This window comes from Sminthopsis crassicaudata, chromosome 6, assembly GCF_048593235.1.
Source record: "Sminthopsis crassicaudata isolate SCR6 chromosome 6, ASM4859323v1, whole genome shotgun sequence".
In the NCBI taxonomy this organism is placed as follows: Eukaryota; Metazoa; Chordata; class Mammalia; order Dasyuromorphia; family Dasyuridae; genus Sminthopsis; species Sminthopsis crassicaudata.
Genome location: NC_133622.1, coordinates 253,012,317 through 253,037,361, shown reverse-complemented (window position 1 = coordinate 253,037,361; position 25,045 = coordinate 253,012,317). Strand labels below are relative to the sequence as shown.

Here is a 25,045-nt window from a genome sequence, read left to right as displayed (position 1 = left end):
GCTAGGCTTTGCGGGCAGGTCAGTGCGGGCCTGGGGGCCGTCAAAGACCCGCCCGGAGAGCAAGGACTGGGATCTAAGTCGGGAGGAGGAACACAAGAGCACCATTACAAACGCTGGAACCGTGTGCATGCTGTCTACAGCAGAGGGCCTTTACAGACGGGATCTCCTTTGATCCTTACGCCAACCCTGGGAGGTAACGCCATAGAACTTTCTCGACATTTTATCGATGAGGAAACTGAGGCTCTGAGGTGGTGAGTGACTTGGGCAGGTTCACTCTGCTAGGACTCTAGTCCAAGCCTCCCGCTCCTTGGCTCCCCTAGACCTAGACTCTCAATTCATGCATAAGGGAACCGGGGGCAAGGCCCCGCCAGGTGTCTGTGCCTGCTTGGCTGGGGGCAAGGCCCCGCCAGGTGTCTGTGCCTGCTTGGCTGGGGCCAGATGTGGGGCCCTCCGGTTGTGGAGGATGCCAGGGAAGGCAGCGGGCTCTCAATGGAGCCGACCCTCACTGTGCGCCCTGCGGGAGGAGAGGAGGGGGGAGCCCCTGGCAGGGCTGCCCGCGCTGCTCCCTGCCGAAGCCGTGGGACCGAGCCGCCCACACCAAGGGAACCCAGGAACGGCAGAGGGCACAAGACAAACACGCACCTAGGGGGGCATACTCACTTGCCAATGTCATCTTGATCTGCAAACTTCTCATCATTGAAGCCAAACTGGTCAATAAAATTGGACGTCATTTGTTGCATCTGATAATCAGAAAAGGCCTGGCAACCCCAGGACCAACGACAGTGACATAATGATTCTAAGAATAAGCTAAACACTATTTGCCCATTTGTGCTCCAGAAACATTGACTATTTTCAACACAGGGTGAAATGGGGGTGTAGTAATCTAAAGTTATTTTCCTACAATTTAAAGAAATAATTATTTCAGACACATTTGCAAAAGGCAAGTTTAGGAACCTGGGCTATCCACGTGAAAGCACAAGGGAACCCCCCGCCCCCTTCCCACATTATTTCTGTAATAAAGTCATCAGACTCCGGAGCGCCCAGGCTCTGCTGGACTGGCAGGCCGGGGTGGGACCAGGCCGCACCGGGCTCTAAATGCGCCCCACCGTCCAGACGACGACCCACGGGACGTACGACCTGGCCATCTTTCCAGATTTTCCCCTTTTAAAAAAGGGTCACGAGGCGCGCCAAGCTCAAGGAATGCGCCAGTCGCCCTCCAGCTGTCTTGGAGGGACGATCGTGAGGATCAAGTGGGGGCTCCAACTATGGAGCCACAATGGGGGTGTGAGTGCTCTGGAGATCAGAGCTCAGCCTGCTATTTATATGGCCCCAGAAGACAAAGGAACAGAAAGTTTGGGAGAAAAATGAAAAGAAGATAGATGGTTTCTCTCTCTCTTCAAGACAGAGGGGGATTAGGGGCTTCATTCTTCTCCATAACAGAATATAAGGAACATAATGGAGCTAAGAAGGGAGTTTTAGAAAGAAGCAACTGCCTATTTGTATAAAAGAGATCTCTGGGGGTGAGGGGCTTCATGGAGGTGTGATCAAGCATGTCCTTGGCAATGGTCTGGGAAGAGGGAGCCAGCCCCCAATGACAGAACATTTGGATCTTGGACAATGGAGGGCAATGTCCTCACGCAGCCTTTGTCAGCACCTCCCATACCACATGCCCAAGGAACCACCACCACCATGGGCCCCTCCCCCTGGCTCTGCCCCCCTCCCCCCACTTTTCTGTATGAGGCTGAGGGAACTGGTTTTCTTAAATTCACTGACTGCCAGAGAGAGATGGGGATCTGTGAGTATATCTATTCAATGGCATTGTTCATTGAAAAGAATGGGCTGAAGCCAGCCAGCAGAGCTTGCCGCTTATGGGCTCCTTCTCTGAGCACAGCTACCAGAAAAGATGGCGTGTCTAATATTCAGATGGAATAGCAGACGGGATCTCTGTTCCTTTTGGGGGCTGCTGCTCCCTCTCCCATCTCCCCAGAATTCCAATGCTCACACAGGCATACAAGGGCCACCGGCAGAGATTATGGGCATCTAGGCTCCTAGTTGGCCACTTAAAGGAGCGGGCACAGGAAGCTTCTCTATCACTCTACTTTCTGCCCGGCAAGGGCAGTCAGACTAAAGAGAATAATCCCTAAAAAGAATGAAACCATTCTCAGAGTTGGCAGAAAGCCCTTATAATGAGGAAAATATATAAAGGAAATATATCTAAATATATATATATATAAAGGAAAAAGTTTTGAGATAAATGTGTTCTGAGACTGAAAAACTATAAACTACTCTCTTTGGACCTATATAAACCTTTGACAAACCAAGTTTAATACTTGATGCCTCACGGAATTATACAAGTGAAAACAAGTCGGTTTTTTCAATCCATGAATTCTGTCTATGGACTTTGGGAAATCCTTTTATCTGTCTGTCTGAGGTTTGGAAGAGGATTTCCCAATCCAAAGGAAGGCAAGAGTATTTCCTTCTGTGCCCGGTTGGAGGATGCATGGCTATGGAGTCTAGGGCTCGAAAATCAGTGCTGCGCTCAAAGACTTACTACTTGTGAAGAGCTTAGTAAAAACAACACCAAAAAGCCCTAAGATATTGTTATAAATTATAGTAAAAGGAAAAAAAAAGTAGGGACAGGATTAAAAATCTGAGTTTGGTAAATGAAATTCAAAACCCAGAACACAAAAACATGTTTCTATAACTTACAGTAGCGAAAATGATTCTTTTTTGTAGGGAAAGTAGAAGTACCCATCTGACCAATCACTCTCACCAGTCACATCCATCAGCAGTCAAGATAGTGACACACACTCGCATCTCTTAAAGAGCTGGCAGCCAAAGAGCAATGCTGGGCAAGGTGAGCTCTGATGGCCTGCCAAGTTGTCCTGGGCAGAGCTCAAAGTCAGGATTCACCAAGTCATAGAAACAAGGTGCTCCTTGGACTGTTAAGAGTCCACAAGGAGCCAGGACTTCGTGCCCAGAGTAGGGAGCTGCCTGACTCCAGGCCTGAAGTGCCATTCACTAGTTCCGGGCACTGCTGGAGAGAAGAACTGAACTTGAAATAGTCTCTGGGAAAAGCTTTCCAGCTTACAACAAGGCAGCTGACCAACTCGGGGGTGAGCTGGCCACAGCAGCTAGTGATGCAGACAGAAAATTAAGATGATGGATTTAAAGTATAAATTAATCTCATCACAATGTTAACAAAAGATATAATCCGGGGTCTTGTAATAAAGGAGGACACATAGTATGGGGGTCAGGAATCCAATAAATTCTCTCTCTGTTCCTTCTCTAGGCATAAACATGTGAGAGAAAAGCAGAACTCATACAGGAGAGAATCTCTTATGATTCTGTGAGACTTCTGCTCAGAGGGACTCGAGCTTCTGGCACTTTGGGGCCTGTTTTCTTTTAAGGATCCAAACTAGACTTGGCGGCACCCAGTCCAAATGGGATCGAGATTTAGCACAAGTGCAGATTGTTGGGGTTTTAATTCCTTTCCAAGACACTGGCTGGATGCCACTAAAGCTATGTTTTTTTGACGGAAGGAAATAGTTATTTTTATGGATTGGGACAAAGCTGCTGTTGAGTTGAGGGAAGAATTTAAATTATGTTTCTTCCTGAAATTTGTTTTACAAGAAGTCTCAACTATCTCTCATTGTTCAAAATAACTTTATGAAGGGCTATTAGGACTTCAATTAATTTTGGGGTTCCATGACTTAACACTGTCTAACAATATTATTTGGAGCTGATTGTTTTTAAAATGTACCCAGAAAATATAATCAAAATAAACATATTCCCTTCAGATACTACCTTGGGCCCCCCCTAAAAACAAACAAACAAAACAAAAAAACCCACTGGCATAAAAGAGCAGCATAAAATAGAGATATTGGCATTTATATTTAAGCATAACAGATTTATAATATTATGGAGACAATTCTTAAGAAGTTAACCTGACTTGCCATCAAAAAATCCCAAAGCAAAAACTATACCCATAACTCACTTGCTGTAAAGAAGAATCCTGCGAGAACCCCGTTTCTTTAAAGTCAATTTCATCATCACTGGATGAATGAATATGGCAGGTTGTAACCTATGTGTAAAAATGGACATAACTATTTAATACCAGTATTGCAATTTTTATTATGAAACAGGCACGTTAGTTTTTCTATTAACATATATACAAAAAAATGCACAAATAGGTTAAAACAAACCAGGGACTGATGATAGCTATAGCAACATTTAAAAAAACCTTCACCACCCGATCAGCTCAATCTTTCCCGGAAGCAGATTCTGCCGCCATCTATTTTTTTCACCGCCCTGAGTCACGGACCACCCTGTGTTCATTCTACCCTTTATCACTACGAACAGAATCAATCTAACTCAAGTTATCTGGATTTGCTACTGACAGCAGCTTTGTTGGAGAAAAGGACCAGGGAAGCTGGTCAGAAGAGTTAAAATGAAAAGATCCCATAGGGACCGAGTTTAGGTCAAACTACCCTCTCTACGTCCCCAACAGGGAAGCCCGACTCGGAGCCCATTGCTGGCCTCACGCCCTGGTGACAGCTCAAAGGGATGCCTTGGAATCAGTACCTCTCCTGATGTTTCACTCCGGCACGGTAAGCTTGCCAAGATCCTTTCGTAAGGATTGAGTGCAAAGGAGCCTAGCAAGCTGGATGTTTGAGGCCACGGGCCCTTGCCAGCCCAAAGGCAGTGCAAGCCTCTCAGCAAGCCGCTCACTTACCCCCTGTCATGGGGTGTGATCAGGGTATCCTGCTGTCTGTGAGAGACCCCAAAGAAATGGCCTCAGGAGCAGGCCAAGAGGAGGAGAGGTCTAGACCAATTTGCCATGGGCCTACGTCATATTTCTCTCAGGCACAGCATCCCTGCTGTCCCAACACATGAACTTTCTCACTTGGGTCAATGCAGGGGAAAGATTTATTTGCTCAGCTCCCTCAAGACTAAAGGCAGCTCTCAAGAGTGTTGTCATTCATCACAATGCTGACTAAATAACATGCACTGGAACTGAACTGTATCATGTGCCTGATTAAAACAAAGCAAAACGAAATGAAATAAAATCTCGTTCTGACTTATTGAAGATTATCAATATGAAGAATCGAGGAGATCGCTTTGTTTTTCCTTCTTAACAATCTGGGGAGGGAGGCTATCCCCCATAGCTCCCCTCCCTGCTGGGACAGTATAGAGGCCAAAAAGGAGATGGGTGCCCACAGGACTGGAAACTTGCCTGCAACCGTCAGATGCCTTTGCTGGTGCTCAAGCTGGGCCTGTAGGGGGGCCTCTGACTGTACTCGAAAGAGCCTCCTGATGTCACTAACTAACAAGTCAGGTGCGGCTGCCTCTCCAGGAACTGCTCTATTAAACGAAGCCCCTTCCCCACCCTCACGGCCATCTCTTTTAATTTTAGCTTAAAAATGAGTTTCGACTCTCCAACTAAAAACCTGTCACTAACTCAACAACTACAATCCTGGGCAGCTCATCAATATGAATCTCACATCTGGGACTAGGAACAGCTGGGCATAGGGCTCACTGGGGCGCCCCTCAACGGGAGTACCTGCTCTGAAGCACGAGAACAGGACCCACTTGATCTTGACTTTTTGCCACTATCGCTATCACAGGGCCTAAGCAAACCAGTGACTCGCCTTTCAATGTCCCATTTACACCATCCAGAGCCTAACAAGGGCAATTGGGAAGGTGACCACCTTCCCAAACAAGTGAATGTGGAAAGGCTAGGAGACTCAGACTCTCAATCCAAGGCAATTAAAAATAGTTTTCTGAGTGACAAAGGCCTGGGGGGGAGCCGAACACCATAAGAAAAAGGGGATCCTGAATGCACATGAAGCGGGCCGGCTGATCCAGGAACCAGGAAGAGCCAGGCTCTCTGCCCAAACGTGGTGTCCCCAGGCTCAGTCACATCTACAACGCTACAGTGCTCATTTCAGGGCTGGGCCACTTAATGGTGCAACTGGACTCATTTTCTCGGAGTGATTCTAAAGTGACTTGTGATTTAAAAGCAGTCAAACCCTGCAGGACTGCTAAAATGTTTCACTTTAAGTAAAAAAAAAATCTAAACTTTACTGAATTTAATCTATATTACATCATTTTTACATGTTTCTTAAGGGAATCATATTCCAGTTCTACTCCCTTTATGATCTGGATGTTAAAATTAAATTATATCTTAACAAAACCCATGCTAGAAGAAAGACTTTCTGCCCTTTTCCCCATCCAGAAACAAGATAATCAAGCAGCGAGAGAGAATTCTCTTCACTGTGTGGAATCAATCCCTGGCTCCTTAAAAAGGAAGAGAAGCCCAGACCCCAGAAGATACGAACACAAGTGGATGGAGTTCTGCTCCTCCTCCTGGGGATAATTGGAAATCAAAGTTCCATTTTTTAAACTTTGCATTTCATTCAATCAATCAAGTCTTAATTGAGCACCTACTATGTGCCCAGCATGTGTCAGCTCAGTGGGACCCTTTCTAAAGTTCCAGTACAAATGGGCTACCTCACCCCCAACAGGGAAAGAGCATCCCTCTGCCCGGCCCTTGCAGGGGAGGAATAGCTAGTTCACTGACCCCGGCCTGGATTACTGCACATGCAAAATCATACTGAAGGATTACCTTGTAGTATAGGAAAAAAACTTTTTGGAAATAATATTCTACTAGGGTTGCAAAAGACATCATGTGCAAAGATGAACACAAAACCCAAGAAAGCCCCCCTCTGACAAGCCCCCCACACTTCTGGAAGAATGCCAGATTCTCATTCCATTTCCCTCAGAACATAAATTTCGCTTCCCGACAGAACCTCCATTTTCTGCAGCCCCTGAGTTGAGCAGTGGCCCAAATCTTTTTTGAAACCTCAAAACCCAGTAAAGAGGAGTCTTCCCTCGCTGGGGGCCTCTTGCCTTCTGCACCAGAACACGCTGAAAGGGCTCCGTGTCTTGGGCAAAGGCTGGGAAGGATCTGCGTTTGCGGCCATGACACAAGAACGCTTTCAGAAGTGGTGGGGAGAGGAGCTGCTTTCCAGCCCCCAGCGTGCTCCCCACTTGCCCAAGTCCTAGCCTCCTACTTTAGCCCTCCATGAGAGCCTGGGCAGGCTATGGAGAGAGCCTACAAGAGCTCTTTTGCTGTGTCTGGGCCTGGGGAGGCTGATACAGAAAAGAGAGCTTGGAAACATGGCGTCTGGATTCATGCAATGGTGGGCAGAATTCAGGGGGGGCAGTCACTGATCATGCCCCCTTCTCTAGGCTTCTGGGCTAATTTTTTTGCGCACTGTGAGCTGGAACGTGCTCTCAGGAAAAAGGACTTTCTTTAAAATTACATTAAGTGAATCTCATGACAGGATAAAAATAGTATGCGGTACATTTAAATACCAACATACATGATTGTAATTTTTAAAAATTAGGCAGCCTTTGAGACCAGGGCAAACAGCTGCCTCCATGAGGGGCTTCCTTATTTCAAAAACCTAAACTGGGGTATATCAGCCTTCCTCTGAAAACTACGATCTGAGGAAGCTTTGGAGACAACTCAAGGGAATTCTGGGGCATTGCTGCTACCCCCAAGATAAGTCAGTGGGCCAGCTCGAGTTAAAAGGGCACGCTGGGAAGCCGGGGAACAGCCCGCCTCGCCTCATTGGGAGCAAAGCCCAGGACTGGATGCTCAGCTGTGGCTTGGGCCAGCAAGATGGCCCAACAAAGCATGGAGATACTCCCATGAAGAGGCCTGCTCTCCATGCCCCAAAATTACAAATGGCCAACAAAATGAGGGGCAGCGCTCCCCGAGAAGCTCTTAAAAACCAAAAGGGGAGAAGCTTAAGAACTCAGGCTTTCTTCTCTCCCCTTTTAACCAATCTAGCTTTGGTTCAAAATTTGCCACAGGCTGCACTGTGAGGGCAGGACCTGCAGCCAGGGAGGCCCGAGCTCAAATGGGGCCTCAGAGCCGGACCATGGGTGGGACCCTGACCAAGTCACTTCACCACTGCCTGCCTCAGTTTCCTCCGCTGTAAAATGGGATAAGGTGAGCACCTACTTTGCAGGGTTGTGGTGAGGACCAACTGAGATGCTCTCTGTGACCAGGCACAGAGGGGGCGCCGCAGGCCCGTGGGGCCCGTGTTCAGCTGCCGCTCCCGCCTCCTCCCACGTACCAGGTCTACCGTGTTGCGCTTGTTCGTCTCCCCCAGAGAGCTGCTGCAGAAGGTCTCCCAACGTTCCCTGACGTCATCTGGAAGCTCTGTGAGACAGAGAGGAAACAGTGTCATTGGGCTGCCCTACTGTGTGCGCAACAAACGACAGGGTTTCCTGGTGGCCCTTCCAGAGACCCTCAGAAAAGAGGCTTGCCAAGTACTCAGCAGGTGCCCCGGCCTCTCCACAAGACAGACTGCTTTTCCAGTTGGACAAACCCAGCTGGCTACCAGTGATTGCTGAGGTAGTGCAAAGTCACCCCCACTTATAGTAGGGGAGAGAGACACAGGGACCCCAACAGAGGCCAAATGCTGACTAAAGGGGACAGATCCCACCAGCCCAGCTAGGGATAGGAAGAGAGGCCGAAAAAAACTGGAGGTTCACACGGGAGCAATCCATGAGCTGAAAGGAAGTTCTACATCCCAGGTGGATCATGGACCCCTTCAGAAACCTGAGGAGACCCAAGCCCTCCTCAGAGTCATGTGTACCTGGGAGCACAGAGGCCCCCGACAAGAGCAAGAACATTCTGGGAGACCGGTCTGCCTTAGAAACCAAGCCATGATCACCTCCAATGGCCGCCGCTGGTGGGGAAACTCTACAGCAGATTCCCTGAGGCGCCTGCACCATGACGTGCTTCTTAAAATAAAAATGGTGACCATGAAATAAGGCACTACACAGAGCATGCCAGAAGGACCCAGAACGAGCGTGTAATTTGGAGAGAATGAATCTAAACCGACTTGCCTTTAATCAGCTGCTGCACTAACGTGCTGTTTGGCCCCTTGTCCGTGCTGTGCACGATGCAGTTAGCGATCCTCGTTAAGTGGCCCATGTAACCATGGCGTCGGCCTCCTTCGGCCCTGAAAGAAGGACAATGTCGGGACTGAGTAGGGACAGTGGGCCAAACTGATACCTGACCAAGTATTCTGACTCTTGGGAAACGGGTTTGTGGGCAAGCGTCTGTCAGAAGATCAGACAGCTGCCATGGGAAAGCCCCTTTGAGCACCTGATAGTCCATTTTCAGTGCCTTGACCCCCTCCTTGAGTTGGGTTTAGATGATGAAAAGATCCTCCTGGGTGAGGGGTGCCCTTTTTTTTGAGTCTGGTGAGCCAGACCAGAGAACAAGCTCTGAGTGGGCGCCGGTCAGCCTAAGGCACGTTCCAGGCGCTCCTCGCCTCTGTGCTCGCCATGTTTTCCCACAGCATCGTAAGAAAAGCTCTTGTTTGCTATTAAAGCCAATTCGATGAGAATGACTAGGTGGGCACCAATATGGGGTCTTCCCTCAATCCCAGGGACTATCAAGGATAGGAGAGCTTCTATCCTGGTACATCTACCTTCTGGTCAGCTAAATGCCTAAAAATCACCCTCCATGAACCCAGGAGCGCCTGACTGGCTGGCTTTCTACATGGAAACAGGGGACGTTTCCCCCTCCCCCCTCTCAGGTGACAGAGCCGAGTCCACCTTTGCCTCTCCTTCACACCTCCATGCCTCGCACTGGGTCTCACAAGTGGGTCAGGGCCAAGCACAGCCTTCAGGCCCACAGGTTCGGATACTGAGAGCTTTCTGCACTTCAGGACCTGCTGCCTAATTCAACTCACAAATCTAAATGTGTTTCCCAAGAGAGAAAAATTTGATTACTCACTGTTTCTTCTCATTCATTTCCCAGGCTTCAAGTACTCGTTCCACTAACTGGCACTTAAGAAACAGCTGGTTTTGTTTGTTTATTTTTAAGAGAAAGGAAAAAAAAATCCAGTTAACATTGAAATGTTTTCCCCATAAAAAGTTCTGTAGTCACAGAATATTATGTATGATTTAAACATCCAACAAAGGTGATGAGAGAATATACCTCTAAACAGAACTGATGTGACTAGAAGCAATAAGAAAAAGGTCCCAGACCACAAGACAGATGGTCAAACACAGGGCCTCTCGTTATAGCAAGTCAAACTAATCTGGAAATTCAAAGGAAAAAAAAAAAAGACTTGCTTTTTCAGGATTGAGATCAACTAGGAAAATTAAGCCAAGAAGTCTGACGAAAGATACTATTATTCCTACAGGGAAGCAAGCTCTGGTGATAAATTAAAAATGAAGGCCCAACCGTGTGCTTCTTGCAGGGCAGAAATGCTAAATAAATCATGCCAACAAGGACTAAAGAGAGAGGGGCAGATTCAGAAAAGGAAAAAAAAAAAAAAAGACATGCCCCACGTGGGAACTTGGCCCTCAGGAAGGGAGAGCTAGCAATGGGGCCCAGCAGGCTGAGGCCACACAGACGTGTTAACTGAAGCTCAGGAAGGTGAAGGCATCCGCCCCCAAAAGGCAGGTTCCAAGGCCTGAAACCACCCACGGTGCTCCCGATGTCCATTCCCTCATCAAATCCCCTCAAGGACACACAGGAAGACAGGGCTCTTACGTGTCTCAGCAAAAGATTGTCACCAGTGGAATCTTGATCAGTAACAGTGCCATTTTCTGGGCTTTCAAAAGGGCTTGCAAGAATCAAGGCAATACAGATTTCTACTTGAGTATGTAAAAAGTTATTCCATGTATATTTGAAGAACATATCCTGCCAAAAAAAAGAGAGAGAGAAAGAGCGAGAGCTTTATTTTAAAACTCTCAGGCCACTCTACAAATGAATTTAAAACACAATTTCACTAAAGGAAATTCAATCAGCAGCCATGGTATGTCTACAAAGTGAGAATGGAGGGTCTCAGCAGAGGTCACACTTAAATGAACAATCAGCCTGGACGGTAGAAAAGGTCTGTCCGCTCTATTGGTCCATGAGTATTTTCACAGTCTCGGAGGAAGAGCATGAAGCACCGGCGATGGTAAGCTCTCGACAGAAGGGGCTTTCAATGAGAGGTGCACACGGGCACACATGCACACAACACACATCGCGCCATTGCAGCGGCCAGTCTTCCTGAGCAGTGTGATCATTCCCCACAGAGCTCCTGGTCTGCAAATCCTGCAGCGTCAGCCAAAGGCATGTGACAAAGGAACACGGGGAGCCCCTTACCCGCTCACAGACAGCCTGAGAGCCATGCTCTGGGGACAGGGCACCGACCAAAATCATAAAGCCTCAGTCAAATTCTGACATTCCAACGAGGGACTGAAAACAATCCTACCAAAAGGCCCGCCATCGGCCTGAATTTAATGATGCTGCAAAACCGTATTTGTCTTCTGTGTGCTGAGCAGCCAGAATTCTGTGGGCTAGGGCTACTGTTCACTTTCTAGCCAATACTAGTCAGAATGAGAGAAGAAAGCAGATCAGAGAACACAGGTAAGAATGACTCTTACTGACTCCCCCGAGGGGGGAAGATTCGCACTCTCTCCTGAGGAAGAGAGCATCGAGGTCACGATCCTACTTCAGGGATTCTTTGGTTTCCTTTCCACCCCCCCCAAGAAATGCTTTTTAAAAATGAGACCCTAGCGACTCTCTCTTCCCCATGATACCTGTAACCGATATTAGATCATCTGCAAGAATCCAGGAGATTCCTCAAACTCTTAAGAATCAAGTAACGAAAACAAAGGACAGACAATTCCCACATGAACTTCCTTGACCTAAGCACACCGACCAGCCAAGCGGCCAAAGGCAGCGGGGCAGTCCTGCCCTTAGGGGGCTTTTCTCTCCTGAGAGGGTCCACACGCCTTCCTACGTGGCCAGCGTGTGACACTTGTGCACATGCTCCCACACCCCAGAAGGACGACCTACTAGCAGGGGAGGGAAGGAGGGATGGCCTCTTACTGGAGATGCAGCTCTTGGGCCAACTTTCAAAGGAAAGCAGGGAAAAGAAGACATGGAGAAGGCATCCCAGATGGGGGACAGCCAGGGCAAAGGCACGGCGATGGGATTGTTGCATGGGGGAGCCAAGCTATGAAGGGCCTTCCAGGCCCAAATGGGGAGGTTCCAGGGAAGCCGTAGGCATGGGCCTGCTCAGAACTGAGATTCACAAAGAATTTTTTGGTTAGCTAGACGATGGAATGGAGAAGGGGGAGGCTGGAAAGGGCGAGTCAGTGAGGATGGTCACAAAGACAAGGAAAGGCCCAGGGAAGGCTCTGCCCAGTCCCCCCCAACCTCATTCCCCCGAACTCACAGCCAAAGCTCTGGACGGAACACAAACTCCACAGCACCCATAAACATGGACAAACTGACAGATGGACTGGGGGGGGAATCTATTGTGAATACAGGAGAGAGGGGGTGCTGTGCAAAACAAAGCTTCCAGAGCACAATCCTCGGACATGCTCCCCAGTGGACCCAAGGGCCGGGGCACTAGTCGTGTGAGCCCTTACCAGGATCACGCCAATGCTGTTGAGTTCCATGAGGTCCACATTGACACTGTTTGTGTTGGTTTGTAAGAGGCTTGAGATCAGTCGGATCACATTTAAGCGAGTGTTTCCCACGGGAGGGTCCAACACACCCCATGTTGTCTTCATAACACTTTTCTAAAGAGAAAAAAACACTTGGTCTCAAACCAAAAATGTCACTTTCCATAAAGTGGTTTGTGTATAGACTGGCTCCAATTCTTCACGCAAAAAGAATAATAATAATGTTCAGACTAGGATTTCCAATAAACTTATTTCCATGGCCACATGTGCATTAGCTTATGTCTGACCACGAAACCAAAATACAAGAAGAGAAACTGTTCTCAAAAGATCTGGAGCTGAAAGGGGCCTGAAAGTCACCTAATCAAATCTTTTTATTTTGAAGAAGAGCTCAGGGAAGTCCATTCCACCTTCTTAACAATCCCTCATCCTATAGATCGGTAAATTTCTTCCCACTTCCATAGGTCCACACTTCCCATTTTACACTCGGTATATGCCAGCTTAACCCAACATTTGGAGACTTAAAAAATATTTTAAAAGCCATAGAGGATCTAAAGCAGGTAACCTTACCCTAGAGACAAGGGAAAGATTTCAGAGGATGAATCTGGTGGGAAAAACCCCGACATCTTTATTTCAATATAATCCTATCCGTTTTATTTTATGCAAGTGACAATCTTGCTTCTGAGACAGTTTTTATAGGCTTCTCAGGAATATGCCTAAAGTGTCTAGGCCACAAAACAGCTTAAAGAATCTGTGATTCACAGAAATACATTAGGATACTACAAAAAAGCCTTTTAGGAGAGGAGCCACGGCAGATGGCCTTCTTTCAGGAGCATGCCCCATAGCACAAAGCCCAGAAAGACATCTCTCCCAACTGTCACGTCGTTGTTCCATAAGAACTTAGGCAGGAAGAGCTGACTAATGGCCCTCTTCAACTCCTCCACTGTGCCTCGCCACTGGTATCTACCAGTATGGCTTTCTATTCATGGCATGCCTTGGCCCTCACCAAGGCTGATTTCTAATCTAGAGCCACCTTGAGGCTGCATTCGGTATTGGTCCGATACTTTTAGCATCTAACAAAACACGAGTATTATCATAATTAACACAAAGAGAAGACCCCGGAAGTTAGCATGTATCAAGTGGAATCCCAGATGGAAACTACCCCCACTGATGTCTATGTCATTAGAAGCTGGAAAATCTTGGAAGCAACATTTATTCAAAGAAACCCAGATTTAAACAGAATGCTCCAAGTTGAGAGTGTTTTGAAATTATTCTGAATAGAAGCATTCCCAAAATGCTGAGGTCAAGCAAAAAAAAAAAAAAAAAAATCTGTATTTTATTCCCAATAGTGAGCACTGGAGATTTTCTAGGACCTGGCAGCTGTCCAGAGAACACGCCACAAAATCCGTTTGGACCAAAGTTACATCCCGCGGCACCTCAAAGAGGTAGCTGTGAGCCACAGCTAACACAAGGATTCAGACTGGGATACCAAGGCTACCTCCCCACCTTCTAAGGATCGCCCTAGAACGTCCCCAAGTACTAGCCACATCCCTGTGGCTCTGACCACTGTAAGGAGAGTCATTACTCTCTCCTATACATCGGCAAAGAAAGGACTTAATTAGGTAGATGAAGGCCGAAAACTCTTCCAAGTCTCATACAATTTCTTGCTCTCTCAATAAGAGAGCGTTGAAGCAAGATGGCCACTACCATCCTTAGTACACACCTCTTCAAAGACTGTCAGGTTCTGGATGACAGTTTCAGAGATGAGAACTGTATGTAACAAAATATGATAAGAATTATCACATATTTAATTCAAAAAGTGGTTCTTGGGGAGAGAAAAAAAAAAAAACCAAATTTTCAAAAGTGAGAAATTCTACTACTTTCACTCTAGGATTTTTCAATTTTACCAATTAAGATGACACATAGTGCATTAAACAGCCCATCAGAAATGAGGGAATTCTGTGTCAAGAATCATCAGAACAGTAGTTGTCAGGGTTTTCCTCCTAATTCCGTTACATTATTTTCAGCAGGTTTTAATTGCAAGAAAGTAAAGGAGTTTATGAAGACGAGATTTACCAGTAGGTTCTGAGGCCAGAACTCTAATAAGGGGACAAATTTTTCTTAATTTCATGAACTTACCTTGGGAGGCTCAAGCAGGAGTTCATGGAAAGCTGAAAGTCTTCCTCTTATAGCTTCTAAAACACTTTTGTTGACTGAATATGCTGAATGACTCATGCCTGGCGGGCAGATTTCTATATGGCCTTCAAATCTTGAAATAAAGCAAATTAATTGGTCTACTAATATACAATAATGCAAATCATTCAATTCTTTGAAAGAGGAAATTCACATATGACCAACATCCTTCTCTCCAGAAGACTAAGATATTGCACGATAATTTTAGGAGCGGAGTTTAATAGAATGGACACAGTCCAACAGACGTTCAAGGCACTGCCATCAGGGAGGGGACTAAGAGCTCTTTCTTTTCTCTGTCAGATGGAGCCAAGGCTTCATCCACTGCATGGATTTGACTCTGAAGGCTGGGAAATCAATCCATCAACAAACATTTATTTAGTATCTACTCTGAGTCAGGTATTGGGTGATGGAACTACAGACAGAAATGAAACAAACTCTATTCCCAATGAGCTTACCTACATTTTAAACTATTCTACAAATATTCATTTCTAAGGTAGAAGTTAGAGAGAGAGAGAGAGAGAGAGAGAGAGAGAGAGAGAGAGAGAGAGAGAGAGAGAGAGAAAAGAAGTCTGCAACACCAAGTAGCTTAGATGCTAATGGAACTGAAGGGTTTAAGATGATCACAGTCATAGGTCACTTTGTGAAGGAAAAGAGCAAAAACCATTATCAGGAGGTCAAAAGGCTCCCAGCCTACTTGTTCTAGCAGAGCAGACTGCTAAGGCATTATACTGCAGATTCTAACTCTAGTCCTCCTTGCTAGGTGAGGGCCAAAATGGTTATTTCCTCCCTGGGGAGTCTTGGCTAGCCACAGGATGTAGGAAAAGCGTAACTACAGCACACAGTAACTATTTCTTAGTTCATAATGTTTACCAACACTTTAGATGTTTCATACACTGACAAGATTTCTAAATTATCCCAAATGAGTGCTAAAGATATTGAGCTACAATTTCATCAAACCTTAGATGACAAAGACAGCCAAGAAATGTGGGTACTGCCATAATTATGTTAGGAAACCCTAGAGGCAGACAGGGTACAAAAGCTCCTCAAAGCGTTGTTTGGAAATTTTAAGTTTCTCAAAAAACCCACACAAAGCATAAGCATGGCTCTATTATATATTACCCACAAAACCCAGCAGGAAACGATAGAAGGAGAAATTACATGAAAAATAACAGAAGACAGTATAAAAAACAGTTGGGGGTCTGCTCACCAAGGCATGTACAGAAACTCCATGAACACAATCATAAAAAAACATTCTTCACACAAATAAACACAGATATAAATAATTCGCTCATGGGTGGGCCAAGCCAATATGATAAAAATGGCAATACTACCAAAAGTAATTTACTTATTCAGTGTCACACCTATCAAACTACTAAAAAATTTTATAGAGCTAGAAAAAAATAAAAAAGTAAATAAATAAATAAAAATAACAAAATAAATAAAAAAGAATAAAAGATCAAGAATATCAAAGGAATCAATAAAAAAGGGGAATGGAAGGATGGTCTAGCACTAGCAAAGTTGTAATTATTAAAATAATCTGGCTCTGAGTAAGAACAGAAAAGTCAGATCAACTGATAAAATGCAATATACAATATACAGAAGCAAATGAGGACAGTAGCAATGTTTAATTAAAGCCAAATATTCCAACTATTTGGGCAAGAAGTCAATATGAGACAAAAATGGTTGGGGAAAGGCAAAAAGTACATATAGAACATCTCACACCAAATACAAAAAAAAAAAAAAAATTCAAATGATTTAAGATATGAAAGAGTAAGATCATTACCAAATTAGAAGAGCATGACAGAAATTACCTGTCAGATCTATGGATAGGAAAAGAGATTATAACCAAACAAGAATGAGAAATTCAAAGAAGGTAAAACAAACATAAATTGATTACATAAAATTTTAAAAGTTTTGCACAAATGACACACTAATGTGGCTAAAATGAGGGGGAAAAATCTTTGCGGGTTTTTTAAAATAAAGGCAACATTTCTCAAGTGTATAGGGAACTAAGTCAAATTTTTAAGAATAAGAGTCATTGTCCAATTGATAAATGATCAAGGAATATGAACAAGCAGTTTTTAGAGGAAGCAATCTAAGATATCAATAGTCATATGGGACAAAATGCTCTAAATCACTAATAATTTAAAAAGAGGTACCATTTCATATCCATTAAAAATTGACTGAAATGACAGAAAAAGAAAATGACCAATGCTGGAAGGGATATGGGAAAATGAGGACACTAATGCACTGCTGTTGGAGCTATGAACATTCTAGAGGACAATTTAGAACTATGCCCCAAAAGCCATTAAATGTCAAGCTTTAATTCCACAAAATTGCTACTAGGATGAAATTCCAAGAAAATCATAGAAAAAGAAGAACCCATATGTACAAAAACTATTCATAGCAGTTCTTTTTGTGGTGATAAAGAACTAGAAATGTAAGAGATGTCCATGAATTGGGGAACAGCTGAACAAATCGTGGAATAGGATTGTGTTGGACTATAATTAGGTTATAGGAGATGACAGTCAGTATGGGTTCAGAAAAACCTGAAGATTCCTATGAACCTAGCAAGTGAAATGAGTGAGCCAGGACAATATTATACATAGTAAAGGTAACATTAGAACAAAAGACCAGGCTTCTCTGAACAATGTAAAAGTAACATTATAACCACAGACCAGGCTTCTCTGAACAATGCAGTAAAGGCAACATTATAAAAAAAAAAAGACCAGGCTTCTCTGATCAATGTAAAGGTAACATTGTAACCACAGACCAGGCTTCTCTGATCAATATAAAGGTAACATTGTAACCACAGACCAGGCTTCTCTGATCAGGTAGTAAAGGCAACATTATAACAATAGGCCAGGCTCCTCCGGAACAATGTAGTAAAGGCAACATTGTTAAAAAAAAAAAAAAAAAAAAAAAAAAAAAAAGACCAGGCTTCTCTGATCAATGAAATGATTCATGACAATTTCAAATAACTTATGATGAAACATGAGATCCACCTCCAGGAAAGAAGATTGAGAACTCAGGGCAAACTGAAGACTAAATCTCTTTCTTTCTTTTTTTAAAAATATGAATAATGTGGAAACTTTGTTTTGCATAAACTTCATATTTGCAATGGATTTTGTATTTCTTGCCTTCTTAATGCAGGAAAGGATGAGAACAAATTAAGATTATCTCAACATGAAAAAACATTGAATTGAAAATTCATCTTTTCTATACAGAGATCAAACAAGGAACAGGGGTGACCCAAAAATTTCAAGTAAAATATTCCCAAGTTTGAATAACACCGAGTGGCAGAGAGAGGCAGCCTTTCCTATGGAGCTTTTTTTATTGGAACTATTCAACTTTGTAAACCCAGTTAACCGCCTGTTTCTTCCATCAGGCAAAATATTACTCCTTGACGATGTCCCTCTTCCTCTCATCCCCTCCTTCCAGCTGTACCTAACCCTAACTTGTATCCCCTCAGAAAAGGGTCATGCACAAATACATAGCTGCAGGAAACCCAGGCACCAAACACAAAGCCCCATCCTTGTCCAGCTCTTTCTACAAAGACACTGGCGCGATGAAGAAGCAAGCCCGGGACCTAAGGGGTCTAGTGAATTAACAGCAACTCTTCCAAACCCCAGAGCTCGTCTCACAGTCACTCGACCAAACTGGGAAATGCTTCCTATCTCTCTTCTGCACAGAAAACAGCTCCAAGGGGTGTCAGGATTGCTCCACACTACATAGTATGGTCGCTGCCAGCTTTAAAAAGTGACTTCCTGGCCCAACAGGACATGAGTTCTACCCCACGCTGGGCCTGTGACCCCCCCTCGACCAAGGCAGGTACTAGATGCCCCGGAACTCAGTGTCAGCAGCGGGACTTCTCACCAAGCATTCTTTACTCCAAGCTGGCTCTCGAGCTCCACATGGCCTTCTACAATGTTAATACATCCTCCTATTCATATGGTATTTTTAGGCTCCCAAAGTGAGATTTACAAACTACTTCGGTTACATGATTTCACTGGATCTACAATGTTTTATATTCCTAGGGTTTTAAAAAATTAATCAACAAACAAAGAAGTGACTGCTGTGTACCAGGTACCATGCTCAGAGCTGAGGATACATAAAGACCAAACCACCTCTTCCTACCAGAAGCTGACAGTTTAACTGGGCAACACCAGAAATCGATGTGAACATACGAGGTAAACATAAACAAGGTGGGAGACCCAGAAATGCCGTCTGGTGGAGGTGATGCTTGAGCAGGGAGGGAGGGTCCTCTGAGACCAGACCAGATCAGCATAAAGGAACCGAGACAGAAAGTGAGAAATTACGAGGTGGGAAAAGATTTTAACTTTTAAGATGGAAAAGGCAGCAGGGGGCAGTCATTTGTATTTGAACCCAGACAGAAAAGGAAAGGGAGCCATGGAGCCGAGTAGTAGTAGAGGCTACCTCTGGACCAGACCAGTACGCTCTGTGATAATTCTCTAATAAAAAATAACCAATGTTTAACCACAAGAACCCACAGCTACTTTGGCCAATCCCTCTGGGTGGGTATTCTCAACAAAAATACTGTTAAGTACCATTAAAAGAAAATCTATTAATGGAAACTTTTAATAATCTCATTCAAAAAATGTCCTAAGTAGGTAAGTAAGAGAAAGTACAAATTAAAACCTTTCATGGTTTCACCTCATGCATGGCACAACTTGGCAAAAATGACCAAAGATAAGAGGGGTCAACAGTGGAGACACTGTGGGAAGACCGGCCGGCCTGCAGGCAAAGAAAATGTCCTAAGGGTCCATACCCTCTGAGCCAGAGATTCCATTATCACTCAGGATACGTCGAGGAGGTCACACACAAAAATATAAATGAAAACAGGGTATAAAAACTAGCTGGCAGGGACAGCCTGACCACAGGAAGGTTAGCAGAAGCAGAAAAAAAGCATCCTCACCACCTCAAGTCTGCCACAGTCCCTGTAAAGACCAGGCAAACCTCACCATGCCGCCAATATTTGCCCCAAACTAACCCTAACTTAAGAGGTTCAAGAAGGAACCCAACTAACTAAGCAGCAGCATCCGTGAGGGATGGGGGCGCCTTCCGCAGAGTGGAAGACGAGGCCCCGAAGCCCCGGGAAGCTCTGGCTGTATTAGCTCAGTTTGCTGACTCCCTGTTCCCTTTTGGTTCTGAGTGAGATACGCTGGGAAATGGAAGTGATTAAAAACAAAGATGATCAAGAGATTAAGAATGCAAGCAGATGCTTGCGAAAGGCAAGAGAAAACTTACGTTGGCCGTCGCGTCTCCAGCAAAGTCAGCAGTATCTGGATCGCACTGACGATCGCTGACTCGTTCTTTTCCTTGTGGAAAATATTTGATAGAAGCTGCTCAATAATCTCTTGCCTGGGAACAGACAGAGCAGGGAGCACTGTAAACATCACACTGTGCTAGCTGCCTGCAAAGAAAGCTGCGTGGGCATCCGCGGAGGGCGCAGAAGCCGCCCAAGCGTGCCAGCTCAGGCGGACCCCAGGAGGATGGAGGGCCGTCCGTGCCGCCGTCGCTGGGGGTCACCAAGCCCTACCTGGCATGTGCCAAGTGGATCGGTGCCTCCTGTGTCCTACTGCAATGCACTGACAAGTAGGATGAGGCAGGCTTCTTCCATAAAATGTGACTTCTTTTAGCTACTGAATTATCTCGTGCCTTTTTAGCAGCATATACTACAAATAAATTAAGGGTTAGATGTATAAGATGTTAGATGTATATAATATTGAATACAAGGTTAATTTCCTGAGGGGACTACCTGGCACCAAATGCCACTAGTCTGTTACTCGTTCACATCTCCTCAGCGATTCCTGGAGTGGAAATTCCCAAATTGCTGGGAGACTTCCTCTGAAGGTATGAGGTGACTAGTAAGTATTCATTAATTAGACTTGTGACCCACAGATCCAGCCCCGTATTCCAGTTCCTCAGGGCCGGCTCCTGAATTGTAAACTACATAAAAAACAGCATATGTGCAAAAATCAGGGAACGGTAGTGGCTGTGTTACAGTTTTATCCTACTGAAAGTCTAATCTAATTCCAAAATAATTTACATCCCAGGAGTAAATAGAAGGAGGCGCTAGGCCCTCTCCACATCTTGTGACAGAACAAGCCTTTCCTCTTTTGCCTCCTAAACCAGAGAACACCTGCCCCTTCCCATTTTCCCAGGGCTGACCTGTGAATTCATTAATGAGGAAACACAGTGCCCCCCCCCCCAATCTACTCTTGGGAAAATTGCCCAGGGAGGCCTGAGAGGCCCAAGAGATCTGGGGTCAGAGGTAGAGCATGACTGCGGGCCTTCCTTGGCCCAAAGGCCTGCTCTCTCCTTGTGCACACTGGAGATGGATACTTCTCTTTTCGCAGGGAGAGAGAAAAGCACAAGTTAGTGCCTAAGAGTTTCTCCTTCAAGCCACATGCTACTTTGAAGAAAAGCAAGAAATACTTTAGAAATCCTCAGGGAGCCAAGGTGGGCAGATGAGGGAGCCCCCACCCATCAAGCCGCTGGTCACCAGGGACTCTATCCAATTGATGCTAACTAGCAAGTATCCTCCTGAAGCCCCAGAAAACCCAGGGGCCAAGTGGCCACAATACAGACTACAGGGAATCCATGACAAGTACAAACTCTCTGGGATTACCTTTCTTCAATTCAAATCAATCAAATATGTCATCATTTTGATAATCAAGGTATAACCATGGAAAATCAAAGAAAAAAACCAGTGTGAGAGAAGTTTACACGGGCTTGCATTTCAGGTGCCCCCAGCCCAGAAAAGCAGAACTTCTGAAGAGCCAGATTTCAAAATGAAAGGGAAAACGGTGTTGGCCAGAAGCCACGGGCTGCCGGCAGGATAGAACTCCTCTAAGTGTGCCGGGCAGAAGCTCTGTCCCGAAGCTCTCCCGCACTGCACACTGACCCACACAGCCACTGTCAGATCACCGACATCGGGAGGCTCCAACAGCCTCACAAACTGAACTCTCCAATGAGGTGAATGAAAAAAAGAAAGAACAAAAGCACCAGCCCTCCCTCCAGCCTCTAGGGCAGCCGAGCACTGCACAACATGGAGAACGTACTTCTCTAGAGTGGCGAGCAGGGGGTCCGGTTCTGAGCTGTTCTGGACTTGCAACATCTGGTCTCTGCTGAGGCGGATAATTTCACAGAGTGACTGTGAGGCATTAGAATGCCGCTAAGGAGAAAAGCAGAGTTTTTAGGATCCTCAGCCCTGAAAGAAGGGGAAGCAGATCAGGAAGATTGGGGGACGTGTGTGTGTGTTTGTGTGTGTGTGTGTGTGTGTGTGTGTGTGTGACAGAGAGAGAGAGGAGAGAGAGAGAGAGAGAGAGAGAGAGAGAGAGAGAGAGAGAGAGAGAGAGAGAGAGAGAGAGAGAGAGAGAGAGAGAGAGGAGAGAGAGAGAGAGAGAGAGAGAGAGAGAGAGAGAGAGAGAGAGAGAGAGAGAGAGAGAGAGAGAGAGAGAGAGAGATTCCCCCATTTCATGTTTAAATTGTGGCTGGAACCCAAAACCTCAGGATACAATCTCAGCAGAACTGGAGGCAATTATACAATCAGTCTCTGAATACAGGTAGAACAATAATCCAGCAGAGCAGAGACAACTTTTGCAGATCTCAAAATGAGTAGCCTAGCACATAAAACAAATGGAAATCACCCCAAACAATAGTCAACCTTTTACGTTCAGCTTCTTTGGAATAAAGAGAATTATCCACCAAGCAGAATTGTTGGGACTCTGGGAGAGTCATGCCTTCTTCGGACACTTTCCAGTTACTCAGGGGTCTGCTGCACACTGAATTAGTTCTGTTCAAAAACACCCGGCAAATGATCCCCAAGGTGTTCCCCCTCACTCAGGCTGGCACCTCTTTGTGGGCCATGGTCACTCTCCCTGGTCCTCAGGCTCCCAAAGTAAGCTCTTCCTAATAGTCGGTGACGCCAGCTGGTCAGACAGCACCAAATGTAATGGAGGGCGAGGGTTCTCCTTTCTTTACAGCACACGCCACCTCCTTCAAGCCCTGAATCCTGAACGACTGTACTCAACAAATATTAAAGGATGTAACACAAAGTTGTAATTCACCCACGTAATGCCATCCTGCTCCTTACAAACACCTAATGCTGGTGCTACATTGCAGGGTGCTGAGGCGGGGATCCAATCCCAGAAGCCCTAACTTAGGTACCAGAGTCAAGAAGAGTTCTAGTTCTGAAATCCATAAAGCCTGAGTTCAAAATCAGCCTCAGGCCTTACCAGCCTTAGCAAGTCAATTAACAGAAATGCCTTGATTTCTCTGTCTGTAAAACTGAAAACTAATGGAACCTCCAGGATGGTTGTGAGGATAAGATGAGAGAATACAGTTCTCCTTCCACATCGCTGGGGTCAGAGGGGTGGTGCCCCTGCAATCTGGCCCTGTCTTTGTGACGGAAAAGACACAATTTTCTCTCATTCTTTTAGAGGACCTTTTCAGCAGCTTATGGTAAAATTTAGGCAGATGTTACACAGTACTAGACCCAAATTTTATGCATCTGTGAGTTTCTAAACCTGTTCTGTGTCATCTGAGTGGTGTCACCTGCAGCGTCCACAAATCTCCCCCCAAAATCCCCATTTAATTTCTTATGCCAAAACAACAATGGGAAAAGGAAAAGTGCATTGTAAAACGTTTTGCAAACAGTATGACACCATGCACGTGCTGGCTCTGGAATGCCAAAGCCCCTATCGTGATGTTTAAAAACCTGTTATTTTTTTTAAGCCATTGAGACTTTATTTTATTTTTTCCCCAAATCCCAAATTCTTCCCCTGAGCACCTCCCAAGTTTAAGACACTGAGGAAGAACGCTCTGAGAATGCTTCCGGTCCCAGTTAGGCCAATATGACACACAATACAGTGTCCCAGGCAAAAGCAGTCAGCTGCTCTTTGTTAGTTCTTCTGGGCGCCTGAAGGAGCACAAGAGCCATGCTAAGGTTTCCTGTCTCCTTGCCGGGGCCCCCTCTAGCTCCACAGAATTCCCTCTATGGTAAGAACAGGCATCTGAGAGCCTCTGGGCAGCCTTTGCTTTTCTCCTTTCCTTCCTTCCCATCCATGGCCACAAGCCAGTCACAAGCAGGTTCAGACCCCAAAGGGACAAGCCTGCGGCCCCGAGCAATCTCCTCCCAGCTCCCGAGGGGGCGGTCAGACCTCTTCTGCTCCCCACGGAGACCTGGCCTCCCAGCAGTCCCATCCACCAGAAGCACCAGGGTCAAATGGCAGATTTCCACTTAATGAAAGATAAGCATTTACACTACATGACTAATTCAACAACAGAGCAGAGTGACTGACAGGCTGAGTTTTCCCTGCTGTTCAAGGATAGCTTATAAGATGTTTTAAGGGGACTGTTTCTGCCTAACAGGACAGATCCAAACTCCTGGATTCTCTGATTCCAAAAGCTCCTAACATAAACTGGGGCATCCCTGTGCCACTCCAGGAGGCCTCCAGCCACAGGGAAGAGCTGGCCGGCCATCTCTAGCTGGGTCCGAGAGAAACAAACCATTGTCCAACAACAGGAGCTGATGGCTGTGGAGCCGCCCTCACTAGGGAACGACTGTGGTTTCAGCAGGGCCTGGAGAGGACCCAAGATGAACCAAGGCTCTGCCAGGTCCTACAAAAGGCTTGAAAACAGGTCTAGTGAAGGATTACACCCTGTTTGTCCAAGAACAACATGTTCCTAGAAACTGAGCACCAGGTGTCTGTCTTCCAAGATAAGGATACCTCCCAGGTCACAGGAGTGGAAGCCACGACCCTTACAGCAAGTCTACCAAAAAGACCTACCATAACATTGTGCTGCCTAAGAAGTTGCCGGCTTCCATAATGCTGGATTATCGATGTTCTACCTGTACCAGACTCCGATTTACACTCAGACACAGCAGCCACGCCACGGGATCCAACCACCCATTTCTAAAATTGCCAAGACAAGGCAGAACATGCTCATGAAACAGGAACACTTACGTCTTCTTCTTGGGATGGATGAACTATTCCCACAAGCCTCTGGATAATTTTCTCCTCATTTAACCACTGTAAAACACATGATATAAAGGTTATCATAGTAACAAAGTGCTCTTGGTCAAGTCCCAATGTAAGAAGCATATATAGACACACTCATCCAGCAGATTTAAGTATATTGCACGCTTCCCTCACTGTGAATGCTATAAAACTTTTTGAGAGTTTCCCCCCCAAAAAAAAACATTCAAAGAATGAACATACTATTAGAAACCCCAGGATCAAACAATCTCAAGAACTCCTCAAATCCTAATACTGATTCCAAAAGTCACAACTTGACATCATAATCATGGGATGATGCACATGAATAG

General features: G+C 45.5%; 1 protein-coding gene across 14 annotated transcripts in view; it reads right to left on the bottom strand.

Moving 5' to 3' along the window:
- PPP6R3 (protein phosphatase 6 regulatory subunit 3) overlaps positions 1-25,045 on the bottom strand; it is an 81,663-nt gene that overhangs the window by 12,106 nt on the left and 44,512 nt on the right. For 6 of the 14 annotated variants that reach the window (XM_074274392.1, XM_074274395.1, XM_074274391.1 and 3 more), the window contains 11 exons: positions 24,684-24,749; positions 21,777-21,889; positions 19,960-20,073; positions 14,638-14,767; positions 12,466-12,618; positions 10,592-10,741; positions 9,827-9,891; positions 8,929-9,044; positions 8,151-8,236; positions 3,998-4,084; positions 661-758 (listed from right to left, as the gene is read on the bottom strand). In XM_074274392.1, coding sequence (XP_074130493.1) covers positions 661-758; positions 3,998-4,084; positions 8,151-8,236; positions 8,929-9,044; positions 9,827-9,891; positions 10,592-10,741; positions 12,466-12,618; positions 14,638-14,767; positions 19,960-20,073; positions 21,777-21,889; positions 24,684-24,749 — 1,178 coding nt within the window. The remainder of the gene's footprint in view (positions 1-660; positions 759-3,997; positions 4,085-8,150; positions 8,237-8,928; positions 9,045-9,826; positions 9,892-10,591; positions 10,742-12,465; positions 12,619-14,637; positions 14,768-19,959; positions 20,074-21,776; positions 21,890-24,683; positions 24,750-25,045) is intronic. The other 8 variants (XM_074274396.1, XM_074274399.1, XM_074274394.1 and 5 more) reach the window with 3 other exon arrangements.